This window comes from Macaca mulatta, chromosome 7 (genome assembly GCF_049350105.2).
Source record: "Macaca mulatta isolate MMU2019108-1 chromosome 7, T2T-MMU8v2.0, whole genome shotgun sequence".
NCBI lineage: Eukaryota > Metazoa > Chordata > Mammalia > Primates > Cercopithecidae > Macaca > Macaca mulatta.
In genome coordinates, this window is record NC_133412.1 from 25,757,337 (window position 1) to 25,771,097 (window position 13,761).

Genomic DNA, 13,761 nt, shown 5'->3' on the forward strand with positions numbered 1-13,761 from the left:
ATCTTCAATATAGGTTGTGTTTATTGTAATATTTCAACAATATTATTAAGAAATCATAAACTACAATTCAGTTTCCCAGGTTTAAAAAAACATTAAAATATCTACAGATTCTTAGAATTATCTGATGATTATTTAGAAAGATCAAAAATAATTTGCTGAGGTGCTTCCCTTCCTTTGAGAATAGTTCGGGGTCCCTCAGATGGAGCTCTCTCTCACTAGGAAAGACAGAAAGTTGGAAGGTGACATCCAGAACAGTGTTAAAACAGGTTCAAAACCCCAATGCCCAAGCCACCCCCAGACCAATTCAATCAGAATATCTGAGGTTGGACTCCAGCTCCCCAAGTGATTCCAAAGTGCAGCTGAGGTTGAGAATTACTGATCCAGGAGGATCCAGTGTGTGACAATTAATCTACATATTTTCTTTTTCTGTGCTTTTAGAGTCTGTTCTTTAATTACTGCTTCAGTCTGTATTGTACAGAGCAAAAGGGCAATGGAATTCTTAATCTTCTTGAATAACAACATAAAATATATCTTTATAACACCATTTATTTTTAAAAAGAAAGAGAATGCATGTGAGAAGGTTTTAATAATTTTCTCCTGTAATTATTATCTAAGCAGAGGTCAGGAAACTTTTTGTTAGGGTCAAATAGGAAATATTTTAGGCTTTGTGGGTCATATGGTCTCTGTTGCAACCACTTGGCTCTGCCATTGTGGCATGAAAGTAGCCACGGACAATATGCAAATGAATGGTTATATCTATGTTTAATAAGACTTTATTTATAAAAACACACAGTGGGCTGGCAGGCTGGAATTGGCCTGTAGGCTCTAGTAGTTTGCCAACTCCTGGTCTAAAGCTGAAGTTCTCAATGTTGGATCCATATTAGAATCAGCTGAGGAGCTTTAAAAAAAATCAGTGCCTGGATGCTACTCTCGACAAGACCAGATTTTCTGGAGGTAGATCCCAATGGTTTCGAGAGATTCCTGATTCAGAGGTACCTGGCATTTGTATTCAATGTCAGGGCACCGATAGCAAAGTTAAGTCAATAGGGAGGCATTCCAATGTGATGGGGAGAATTGACCCCCAAATCAACAAGAGAGTACAGAAAGTAAAGGAGGAGAATAGAGAAAAGGCAGGCTGTTCAAATCCTGGCAGCAAATGGGTTAAGAAAGTAGAGAAAGGCCAGCTCAGAGGGACAATGACAGTGCTCTTGGAATTCACAAATGATCACGAGGCAAGGGCACCACCATGGAGAGTCTTGACATGAGGTAAGAGAACAAAATGGGTCTCACCAAGAACACAGTGTCACAAGAACATAGAGCCCAGGCTCCTTCTGTCCACTGTCACTTCTGATGCACTCAAAGCTCTTTCCACAGGGATCCTCTTACCTACACAGCCTTCTCCATCAGGTCTCCGCTGATACCCGGGTCCACAGATGCACATGTATGTGCCAATGAGGTTCTTGCATTCCATTTGTTTTTCAGTACAGTCATGTTTTCCCTCTTCACACTCATCCTCGTCTGTAAAAAATGTACGATCACAAATTTGTCAAAGAAAATGCATATATCTGCCTTAATTACCTGACTTTTAAACATAAAATGTTAGTAAGTAACCAATTTTCATTTATGTTATTTCAGTTTTGGCTGTATTTCCTTCTGCTGTGTTGAGTATGATCTCTAAAGAATGGAAAGGAATCTTCTAACCACCTTTGAACTTGAAGAAATTGCTCCCTAATCAACTGATAACCTCTTCAAGAAGCATGATTCTAATCATGCTTTCTTTCCCTTCCCCTTCCTTTATTTTCTATTTATTTTTATTTATTTATGTTTTTGAAAGAGTCTCTCTCTGTTGCCCAGGCTGGAGTGCAGTGGCCCGATCTCAGCTCACTTCAACCTCTACCTCCCAGGTTCAAGTGATTCTCATGCCTCAGCCTCCCGAGTATCTGGGATTATACAGGCATGCACCACCATGCCCAGCTAAATTTTTTTTGTATTTTTAGTAGAAACGGGGTTTCACCATGTTGTCCAGGATGGTCTCAAACTCCTGGCCTCAAGTGATCCACCCACCTTGGCCTTCCAAAGTGCTGGGATTACAGGCATGAGCCATCACGCCTGGCTGTCCCTTTCTTTATGTTTTATACTCCTTTGTTGAGGCATGATTTCTAATTCTTGTTGACTAATTGAACTAAAAGGGCCTCATATAACTATAATATAATGGATATATCTTAATACAACAATAATTATAACAGCATTATAATCACAATATATGATAATGCAATAATTATAACAACAGTACTATAACCATAATGGATTATAATAGAGTAACAAACCAACACTTACATTATGCAATAATTATAATAATAACACAATATATTATAATATGATATTATTTTTTTGAGATGGAATCTCACTCCATCATCCAGACTGGAGTACAGTGGCATGATCTCAGCTCACTGCAACCTCCACTTCCTGGGTTCAAGTGATTCTTCTGCCTCAGCCTCCCGAGGAGCTGAGATTACAAGAATGAGCCACTATGCCCAGCTAATTTTTGCATTTTTAGTAGAGGCAGGGTTTCACTATGTTGGCCAGGCTGGTCTCGAACTCCTGACCTCAGGTGATCCACCCACCTTGGCATCCCAAAGTCCTGGGATTACAGTCATGAGCCACTGCACCTGGCCAATATGACATTATTTTTATATGATAATATTAATAAATAGGATACAATAGTAGAATGACTATTTTATATACATACATATAAACATATATTCATTAAAATATAAAAACCATATATCTATATACATTTATATATAGAACAAAATGGGTCTCGCCAAGAACACAGTGTCACAAGAACACAGACCCCAGGTTATATATATAAACACAGAGCCCAGGTTTATATATAAACATATATATATATATATGGTTTTTATACTTTAATGAAAAGCCAAACATCTAAAATATCTTATTCTCTACTGGTTCTTCCCTCCTTCATTTCCTCTTCTGGACTTGGTTGGGCCTTCCTCAGTCTTTACTTTCTGTCCTATTGCACTTCTTTCTTTTTTATCTTTCCCTTTTACACGCTCTGAGCTGAGACATTTGAAATTTATTCTGCATATTATTAGAACTTTGCATTTAGGAAATTTCCCCACCCTTATGCAAAATTATATTTATGCCATCTTGAGAGAACAGGTGTCTGTTCATTTAAGATCTTGGTAGAAGCAAATCAGAGCTCTTCACAAGCAAACTCAATGATTACTGAAGTTTGTGAAATAGAGCCTAGTTCAGTGCTTAGGAAATTGCAGGTGTTCAGGAGGTATTTTTCATGCAGATGGTTTAGCTAAAGTAGATTCCACGTGTTACCCCATTCTTGAAATAGAATATCCTTTGGTGTTCTCAGATCATTTTGTATATATAACCACCATAGCATTTATTACACTGTATTATGAGAACTTATTTATATCTGTCTCAATCTCTTCATATTGGGTCTTTTGAATGTGGGGAAATGTCTTTTTCTTTGTATTCCCACATCTTGTAGAAATACTGGCATGTTGTGAGCATGCAATGCACAGTGAGACGTAATAGAGGATCTGCAGTGTAGTCCTCGACTTAAGGCTTGACGATGCTTCCAGTTACAATTTAGGGGGAAACGTGGCAGTGACAACTCCCGTATTGTCCATGGACTATTTATATTCCCCAATTCCCAGCCCTCCCCTACTAACGGAAGCTTTGAGGGACATCTCCCCTCACAGATAGAGTTAGAGCTTCCTGGCTTAGATGACCTTGAACACGATGACTCACCTCTGCACATCCTACGGTCTTCTCTGAGCACATATCCCACGGGACATTTGCATTCATATGACCCGTAAGTGTTCACACATCGGAAGGCACAGAGCAGAGGATTCTGGGCACATTCATTTATATCTGCAGCAAAGGAGAGTAAGAAAATAAGGGATCATGGACAGCAACAAAAGGGAACCTACCAATTGAACAAAAACTCTAAAACTTTTACCAAAAGTTGCAATGCTTCCTTGTCATAAACATGAACGGACCAAGTGGTCTCCCATTTCCAGGAAATTATAAAATGGGTTGATTATTTTATATTTGGTATAAGTAGGGTGACTCTCCATTCTCAATTCTCCCAGCACAGTCCCAGTTTATGTTTGTTGTCCTGGTATAATTATTAATGATTATTTAGGTGGATGGGAAATTACAGGCCACTCAACATATGAGGGGCTTTTCTGAAATTCTGGCTTTGAAGGCTCAGGTTGACCATTTGTCACTCCCTACAGTTACATGGCGTGGGAATCAGTTTTGCCCCATTCCGCCAAAACAATTGTGGTCAGCACAGAAGCCAACTCCTCCAATATTGTTAACCACCTCTCTTTCCCCATACAAAGAGGCTCCTGTGAAATAACAGTGATTCTTCTGCCCAAACAAATAGTGTTCCAGATCATTTTATACTGACAGAGACACTCAGTTTACACAGATGCCCATGTTCAAACCTTAAATAGATGGGAATGAGTTTACCATTAATGGAAAAAGAGTGATTTCTGCAGACTGCAGAGTTTGGAACCATCAGAATGTGTTTTGGAAAAGCAGGATCAAAATAGACCATCTCAACTATCATGTTGCTCCCCAAGGCCAGTGCTGACTAAGAACATGAGTGAGAGCCCAGATCACGACTTAGTCACAACCTTTAAAGATTTACCACAACTCTAACAATGGGCATTGATGGATCATATATGATGAAAGCTCTCTTTGCTACCAACTTTATTCTCTGCCTTCACCTCTCCTTCATTCTTTCCTTAGGCCAGTGAGTCCCTACTTGAGAGCGTATCAGATCACCTAGAGGGCTGCTGGGCTCCACCCCACTCTCTGAGTTTCTGATTTAGGAGGTCTTGGATGAGGATTGACAATGTTCATTTCCAGTAAGTTCACAGGTGATGCTGATACAGCTGCTCTTGGGAACCATCCTTTGAGAGCCACTGTTCTAGACACTCCCTCCCTTTCCTTCTTTTCATACATTCCACCAGGCTTATGGATGGACACTTTTCAGATGCTTATATATTATAGGCAACCACTTTTGCTGTGATCGCTTCCAAATGGCTACAGGATGTTGGTGGGTATTTTAGTGTGCAGTGCTTCTAGAAACAGAAAAGTAGAGAAAAAGAGAAAAGAAAAAGAAAGGGAGCATGAGAGACAAACAGAAAGAAGAGGAAAGTGAGAGTAAGAAAGAAGGTATTAAACAACACGGGAGCATCTAAATATAAGTAGTAGGGAGATACCAACGAGAACTCTCTGTGACATACAGTGTAGATGTGCCATGAGCACACAACTGTAGCTTTCTTGGATATCTCTCTTTCCCTACAGAGAAGAGGTCACAAAAGAAGAATGAACAAATGGCCCATCAGGCCTAGATGATCTTTATTATATACACCCTGAGTTGTATTTAATATTAAGACTTGTAATAAACCAATTGTTCCCATGATCAGTACATATAATCAACTGTTCTCTGTTTAAGAGATGTACCTTCACATGTCATCATTGGACCGGGCTCAAATCCCTCCTCACAGGTGCATTCAAAACCTCCAATCACATTCTTGCAGGTTCCATTTCCACAAGGATTGCCGACAGAACATTCATCAGTATCTGCAAGAAACCAGGAATGTGTGCAAAACATGATGAATTGAGAAAATACCTTTTATTCTATCAGAGGATTTTAAACTGTAATTTTTTTTTTTTTTTTTTTTTTTAAGACAGAGTCTCACTTTCTCATCCAGGCTGGAGTGCTGTGGTGTGATTTCAGCTCATGCAACCTCTGCCTCTCAGGTCAAATGATTCTCATGCCTCAGCCTCCTGAGTAGCTGGAATTATAGGTGCACACCACCATGCCCAGGTAATTTTTGTATTTTTAGTAGAGACAGGGTTTCACCATGTTGGCCAGGCTGGTCTTGAACTCTTGACCTCAAGCAATTCGCCCACCTCGGCGTCCCAAAGTGCTAGGATTAAAGGTGTGAGCTACCATGCCCAGCCTGATCTGTGATGTTTAATTCTCATTCTGTTCTTGCAAAAAGGGAGTATGCATGTCTTATTATCTCAGGTTTATAGCTGTGAAATTCGACTTGCTCAGTGGCAGTGGCAGTGACAGTGACAGTGAGAATGACAGTGCCTGGACATCTAGCCCTTACAGTGCTCTTCTCCATGAGTTTCTCCAGCCTCCCACATTATAAACTAAATCTTCTACTTGGAGTAGATGCTCTAAGGGTTAAAAAAAAAAAAAAAAAGGCCCCTATCACCCGTCAAAAGTTTCTGCTTGTTTAAAGCTAGAAATAACATCCCCAGTTTGGCTTTACATTACATCACTCCCCAAGAAGCCTTAAACATGATGGATTTTTGCCAGATATAAAATAAAAGACTAAACTTACGTAAAATAAAAGACCAGAGGTTAAGTAAAATTAATACATCGAATAAAATCAAGATTTAAGTAGATTTTGTTGATTCTGTTGAAACCAGATGGTTTACATTAAGCAGAGGAAAGGCTAGAAAAAATATGTTTAGGTTATGATCGCTCTAAAACATAGGCGGAGAGAACAAATCTTACCAAAGAGACCTAAAATATGTGTGTGTGTGTGTGTGTGTGTGCGTGTGCGCATATGCTTTCTAATCCATCCACCTAGAATACTCACCGTTCTTATTCTGGCACATCCCTTGGGGGAGAATATCTCCCTTTGGGAAAGAAATAATTTTAAGAAATAACATTGATATTCTAGCTATCTAAGGCACAGAAGAGTAATGGCTCTTGTCAATGGTTGTATCTTGTGGTGAGGTTCTTAAGTCAAAAGTGAAGGCAAAAGGCTATGGTGGGGAGCTCCTAGGCGAAGAGGGTCATTTCATATGCACATATTAGTACTAACTGAAGATTCTGAGGAGAAAACATTGAAATATTTGCTTTTGTTCTACTATAACATTCAATCACATTGCACTGTCAAGAATACTATTTCTCTTTCAAGTTAATAAAAATTCCGATACCATTGATCTTTAGAGCTGCAAAGGTAATTAGAAATGTTATTTACTTGCATAATATTACATTCTAAGGCCTAGAAAAGCTTAAAAACTTGCTTAAACTCCCACAGCCATAGCTGGAGCTGAAATCTACATAACCTGATTTCTTGTACGAAAAAAGTACTTTCTAATTCACACAGACAAACTCTCAGCATTTATGCTACTATTAATTATGTTATATTGAATTGCTTTGGAATTCTTAGATAACTAAATATGATACTTGGATTTAAGTTAGAGTTAGTGTTGATTAAGGGTCAAAGGCCAGCCAGAGGAGACATTATTTGACATTTTAAAAACAGGGTTACAACAAAAAGATTGTATACTGGTTATATAGCCTTTCATCTTACTAAATGTAAAAGAATCCAGATAAAATTTTTATTTGATAATCGAATAAGATTATGACCATTAACAATTTTTTAAAAATTTCACAAAGACTTTCATTATGATGTTGTCCTTTCTGGTATCTCTTCTGATATGTCCAGTGTCTGCCTTCACCATTAGGCTGTAAGGTCCATGCAAGGAAGGAACTTGTCTTCTTGGTTCAGTGTTGCAGCTCCAGAGCCTAGCACAGTGCCTGGGACCTGACGGTGACTCACTAGTATTCTAAATGAATAATACATGAGTGGATAGATAAAACTTATTTCAGGCCAGGCATGGTGGCTCACGCCTATAATCCCAGCACTTTGGGAGGCCGAGGCAGGCAGATCACGAGGTCAGGAGATTGAGACCTTCCTGGCTAACACAGTGAAACCCCATCTCTACTAAAAATACAAAAAAAAATTAGCCAGGCATGGTGGCGGGTGCCTAGTCCCAGCTACTTGGGAGGCTGAGGCAGGAGAATGGCGTGAACCTGGGAGGCGGAGCTTGCAGTGAGCCGAGATCGTGCCTCTGCACTCCAGCCTGGGCGACAGAGCGAGACTCCATCTCAAAAAAATAAAAACAAAACAACTTATTTCAGTGCCATCTTGGTACCTATATTCATGGATATACAGTGAATACTGTATAGCCTAATTTTTAATTTGTAAAATTCCAATGGAAGAAAACTTATTACTCACCCACACATTCGTTCCCTGCTAGAATATAACCAAAGGGACACTCGCAGCGATAGGAGCCATCTGTATTGATGCACTGTCCATGTTTACAGACATCGGGTTCTTTGCATTCGTCCATGTCTTAAGCAAGAGAAAAAAATAGTGAATAACAAGGTATTTTTTTTAAACATGAAGACAAATTATGATCATTTCAGTGTTTAATCAATAGATTATCTAATAATGCAATGATATAATTGCTGTCTAAATGAAGTGACAAAAAAGTAGCACTTAATTTTCCAAGATAGATGGAGAGAAATAAGAATAACTAGAGAAGAAGCTGATTGAGAATACTGAGAAATGCTGAGAATCCAGCACAGGCAACTGACCAACTGCTGAATCATCAGGTCCCACGATGATCCCACTTCCATAAGGACAGATCTGGCGGAAGGCCTCTGTGGCGGAGACACTCATTAATAGACAGAACAATAGCAATTCATTACAAGCTTCTCCACAAGCATTTTGAGGTATAGCCAAATTGCCACATACTGTGCATATTGATAAATGACGGACAAAACAAGCCCAGAAACCAGAGGAAGTTAACGAGACTCCCTAAGATGTTGTGCCTACTCCTTGGGCATCTGTGATTCATGACATAATTAAAAAGAAAATAACTACCGAGGTCCTGAGATAACATAATTTTTAAGGAACACTCTAATTAGACTTACAATTAAATTATATTGTGTTACTGTCTTCAAGGCCTACAGTCTTACTTACATCATGGCCAGTCTGCACCCTGCACGGCCCAAAGAGAAATGCAGATGACAGACATACCATCAGGTTCCGTGGGGCAGAGCTCGCAGGGGTCCCCCCAGCCTTCTCCCTTCAGGGCGCAGCAGCATTCCTGTTTGGAGTGATTTCTGGATTTGGGTGATGAACACTTTCCTCCTTCAAACTTCGCGTAACAGTAGCTCATTCGCAAATCTGCAGCATAAATTTATGACACTCTTCAGTTGCTTTTCTACTGAGTCCTTACTGCACGATAGTGAATAAAGAACAATCCACTATGTTATACGTGTTCTCCTCTCAGGACCACAGCAATACTCCTTATGTGATTCTAACAGTAACCAAGCTGAGACTGTTACAGTCATGGATATCTTTTGTATAGTGAGATCTGATGAACAACCCTGTGACCTTAATTTATTACTTCTCATTTTAGTCACTATTTCAAAGTAACCTGATGTGACTCCAGTAAAATCCCAAACTGACAGTTTTCAAAACTGACATCTGTCGGTGACTTCAGGATCGGAAAATCCACAGATGGAATCATTCACAAGAGTCCTTCATTGACAGCTCTGCTTGCAATATCATGTTTAGTGAGCATACTAGAGAACTAGAACTCTTAGTTCTGATATTTACTGTGACATCACACTTTGTTGTTTATTCTGTGTCCCCTAAACTCTGGAACCAAGATAAAATCCGAGATCACAGGCACAGAACAAATACAGAAGTGGCAACTTTGTAGATGGGCAAAAACACAACACAAGGGTTGGTCACTGAAGCAGATACTCCTGGAGATGCTGGCTACAAAACGCAGGTAGGGCTTTTTGTAGATTTTACACACACATACACATGCAAAGCTGTGTCAACGTTAAATTCTTAAAATAAGCTTGTTTAGTTCAACACAGAGAGGGAAGGAAGAGGAGGGCAGGGCTGTGGGTGGCTGGGAACAGAACAGTCTTTCCTTGAAGGAATATATTTCAATATCGATTATTGCTTGATGACTCCAACAAAGAAGACGGGATCTACTTCCTATAAAATTCTCTAACACTGCTTGACATAATTTTGGAAACGGGCCTTTCCATTTCTTATAGAACACACTGACTCCAAAAAGTGAGCTCAACCAGGGGTATGGACTGTGTTTTCCCTCAAACTTGACTTCTCAAAGCCTTGCAAAACTCCTCTCATTACACAGAGGCCACAATCTGCAGGTTTAAAAGAAATGCTTTCATACCCATATTGTACTATTCTTTCTTTATATCTGACCACCTCTGCCTTTTTCATTCACTTCCATCACTGTTTTTCAATCCCAGGAACGATACTATCATAACCACCTAAGCACTTCTGATAAAACAGTTTTACCAGCTTTTATTTCATGATAAAGAAGACAATGTAGGAATAACAGAGTTGCCAGAGATAAAGGAAAAGTTTTCATGAATTAAAGTTTCTATCTATCCGTCTATCTATTATATTTACCAAGTTATGTAAATCAAATTCAGGTAGCCTCCCCAATAAACTTGCTCAACTTTTCATGGCTACCAACTCATCTAGATAAATCATCTCTCTAATTTCTTTTTTTTTTTTTGAGACGGAAGTCTCATTCTTTCGCCCAGGCTGGACTGCAGTGGCACTATCTCGGCTCACTGCAAGCTCTGCCTCCTGGGTTCACGCCATTCTTCTGCCTCAGCCTCCCGAGCTGGGACTACAGGCACCCGCCACCGCGCCTGGCTAATTTTTTATATTTTTAGTAGAGACGGGGTTTCACCGTGTTAGCCAGGATGGTCTCGATCTCCTGACCTCGTGATTCGCCCGCCTTGGCCTCCCAAAGTGCTGGGATTACAGGCGTGAGCCACCGCGCCCGGCCCATCTCTCTAATTTCTATTCCACTTCCCCATCTGTTGTGGGTAGGACCCGGCAAGCACCTTTCAAGGAATTATCCTTCTGAAGGTCAAGAGCAATAAAAGTCAGTCCTGCGGCATATTTGCCACCCAAATGTTCGCTTTGCTGAGAAACTTCAAGATTGAACAAATTCTCGTTTCTTGGAGAACACTTTTGATCTCTTTTATTCTTCAAGTTCTTTGTGACATATAATGTTTTGTATTTATCAGTCTTGTTTTTATTATTTATGCCTCCAACTACCTTTAGATATAATTCAATGACAACTCACAAAAATGTCTCAACAAATATATGAAAACTTAATTCTCTGCTTTGTCTTCCAGTTTGTAGTGTTTCTTTAAATATGTATGTTGAAATATTAGTGTGTTAAAATTCTCATTCTTTTTTCTTTTAATACCTGACCTCATCCCAGACCCCAGCTCTATCTCCCCTACACCATTCCACTCCGAAAAAAAAAATAATCTTGGCATTAGACAGAGACTCAAATGCATGAAGTTTTGAGTCAGCCTAAGTGGCAAATTCCCTTCGTTGAACTTTGCAAGTGGGAGTGGCTCATTTACACCTGTGGTCTTTAGTGCCAGGCTCTGTCCACCTGAGTCCTATGGCATTCGCTTTTTAAAAAACATTATCCACGGTTCTGTGGAATTTTCTCATTTCATGGGCAATAGAAGTCTGACTCCTAATTTGTCATCTTACAAGAAAAACCCAGCTCTCAATTTCCTGGCTCCAGCAAAATCTGTGTTCTGTAGGAGATTTACTTTAGCTTGTGGTGATTCTCTAGAATTGGCTTATTAATCAAGGGTGCCTTGAGTTGGGGAAGAGAGCTGTGCTCACCCACATACTTTAGGACTCGCTGGGATGCCTGTTTACCAGTCCATCTGCAAAGAGCCCTTAATGACCTCGAAATTTCATCAGAACTACAAAAGTCACTTTCCCTGCTTGCATTCCTCAGTTCTGGCTCTGCCTCCTGGAGCTGAGCATGTGGCAGGGCTGCTCACAGCTGGGCAGATTCTTCCTGCAGCGTTAGCTTGCTCTGTGATGGGCCAGTGCAAATTGAATTAATAGCCTAGGAGTTTCCTCTGGCCTGCCACATCGGCAGATTCACACCTGGTTTCTCACTGCTTTCTTTCCAAATTCAGGCCAAGCCAAAGGCACACAAAAACAAGGGAGTAGGAGTTAGAATTTATCTGGCTAGTCTGTACCATGCAGAATATCTGTTCGAATTAAGCACCACCCTGAAATCCACACAGACCACTGACAACTACCAACAAGCTGAAAGCAACCAGAGAATTCTCAACACTCTCCTTCTTACTTCCCAAATAACTAGTTGAAAAGTAAAAACTTAATCAGATCATTAGAATAACAATAAGAGTCTACAAAGGACTCAGAAACTAACAAAGCTTTGTCACATATCCAGTAAGGCTGGTTGGGCAGATATTTATTGTTGTTTAAAATGAGGAAATTCAGCTTTCAAAAGATTAAATGACTTGTTCTAGACTAAATATGGCAGGGCTGGGACCCCCAAACTCAATTTTTTGAATCTTAAATGATATCCAGTGCCTCTTCCATGTTTGTTAATATGGAAGCAAAACTAAAAAACCATGCAAAAAAAAAAAAAAAAAAAAACACCCAACAACCAAAAAAAAAACCCAACTCAACACCAAAACAACAATAACAACCAAACAACAAAAGATACAAGTGGAAAGAAAAGAAATACATGTTTGTTTCATGAAACTAGTCTGTGTATGTAGATAGCCATACACAATTGTATTGTTTAGAGAAGTCTAAACAGTTTTCTGGGACTTAAGCACATGCTGTGTTATGCCGAAGTTCAGGATCCTTTTGATTTTTGTTTAAAATTTGAAAGTCGTTGGCAAACCCTTGAAAGTCTTTACTGAAATAGTTGACAAGTATTATTCCTAAAAATGAACAATGGCCCAGCAAGAATCCTGGTCAGTTTACATTTATTTTTGTTTTCTTGGAGAATTTGTGATATAAGGGATGGGTACTATATTGCGGGGGCAGACGGGTTAATGTGCAGTTTTGCATTCTCGAGTCTAACTTTGGACCCATATTTTCAGCTGATCTCTTCAGATGTAGGGGATATGTATGCAGCTCAACTTCCCCCAGGCTTTGCTGTTTTGGTGGCTCAAGGTGCTTCCCCACTGACGGGCCTATCAGCATTTGTGTTTTTAGTGGGAGAGAGGTTTAAATGTCAGTACAATTGTATAAGCAACCATAACTTGATGGATGAGTTTTTAACCTTAAAAGTGAAAATGAACCTTCTGACATATGGTTATCATTAGACCTCTGGGTGAATGAAAACTCTCCATCTTCCTGTTCACAAAGAAACAGAGCTTTGCCATGTTTGAAAAATAAGACCACCATAAATAAACATGGAGCAATGAAAGCCCAAAGCTTTCAAAGACACTTACCTTGGCACCTTCTTCCACTGGAGGACAAGGAAAACCCTTCTGGACATAGACATTTGAAGCTGCCTTCAGTGTTACTGCATGTGCCCAGGGCACAAATTTCTGGCTCTTCAACACACTCATCAATATCTAAAAGAATCACATGAGTCAAACAAAGTCAAAACACGATGGAGACATCATCAGGTACCAAATACACAATGTGGACATACAAAGGGCAGCTGAGTTTCCAAACTCTTACAATAATAAAGGTATTTTTCTGTACCACAATGCTGTGGACTGGACTTCTAGGTTGTCATGGCTTTAAAAAAAAATAGTTTTGACAGTTATTGATATAAAAATGGAATGTGCAACTGCCTTTTAAGGGGTGCAGTGACAAACATCTCTTACCCAGACTGAGCTGCTTGGCTAACTAGAAAAGTCAGAGTAATTTCATAGTACCCTAGGCCAGGAAAGAAGCATGAAACTCTATAGAGTCACATTGCACCATTGTTCAGGAAGCAGAAATGCTGAAACTTTAAGCACATTGATAGTGAGTCACTCAATGTGAGATCTAGGCCTTTGAACCAAAT

The 13,761-nt window shown here is 39.7% G+C and overlaps 1 protein-coding gene across 1 annotated transcript in view; it reads right to left on the minus strand.

The window, feature by feature from the left end:
- Positions 1–13,761, minus strand: part of FBN1 (fibrillin 1) — a 236,831-nt gene that overhangs the window by 19,315 nt on the left and 203,755 nt on the right. The window contains exons 50-56 of the mRNA XM_015142182.3: positions 13,196–13,321; positions 8,919–9,068; positions 8,474–8,539; positions 8,112–8,228; positions 5,524–5,643; positions 3,793–3,915; positions 1,387–1,518 (exon numbers count right to left, since the gene is read on the minus strand). Of these exons, the coding sequence (XP_014997668.1) occupies positions 1,387–1,518; positions 3,793–3,915; positions 5,524–5,643; positions 8,112–8,228; positions 8,474–8,539; positions 8,919–9,068; positions 13,196–13,321 (834 nt within the window). The remainder of the gene's footprint in view (positions 1–1,386; positions 1,519–3,792; positions 3,916–5,523; positions 5,644–8,111; positions 8,229–8,473; positions 8,540–8,918; positions 9,069–13,195; positions 13,322–13,761) is intronic.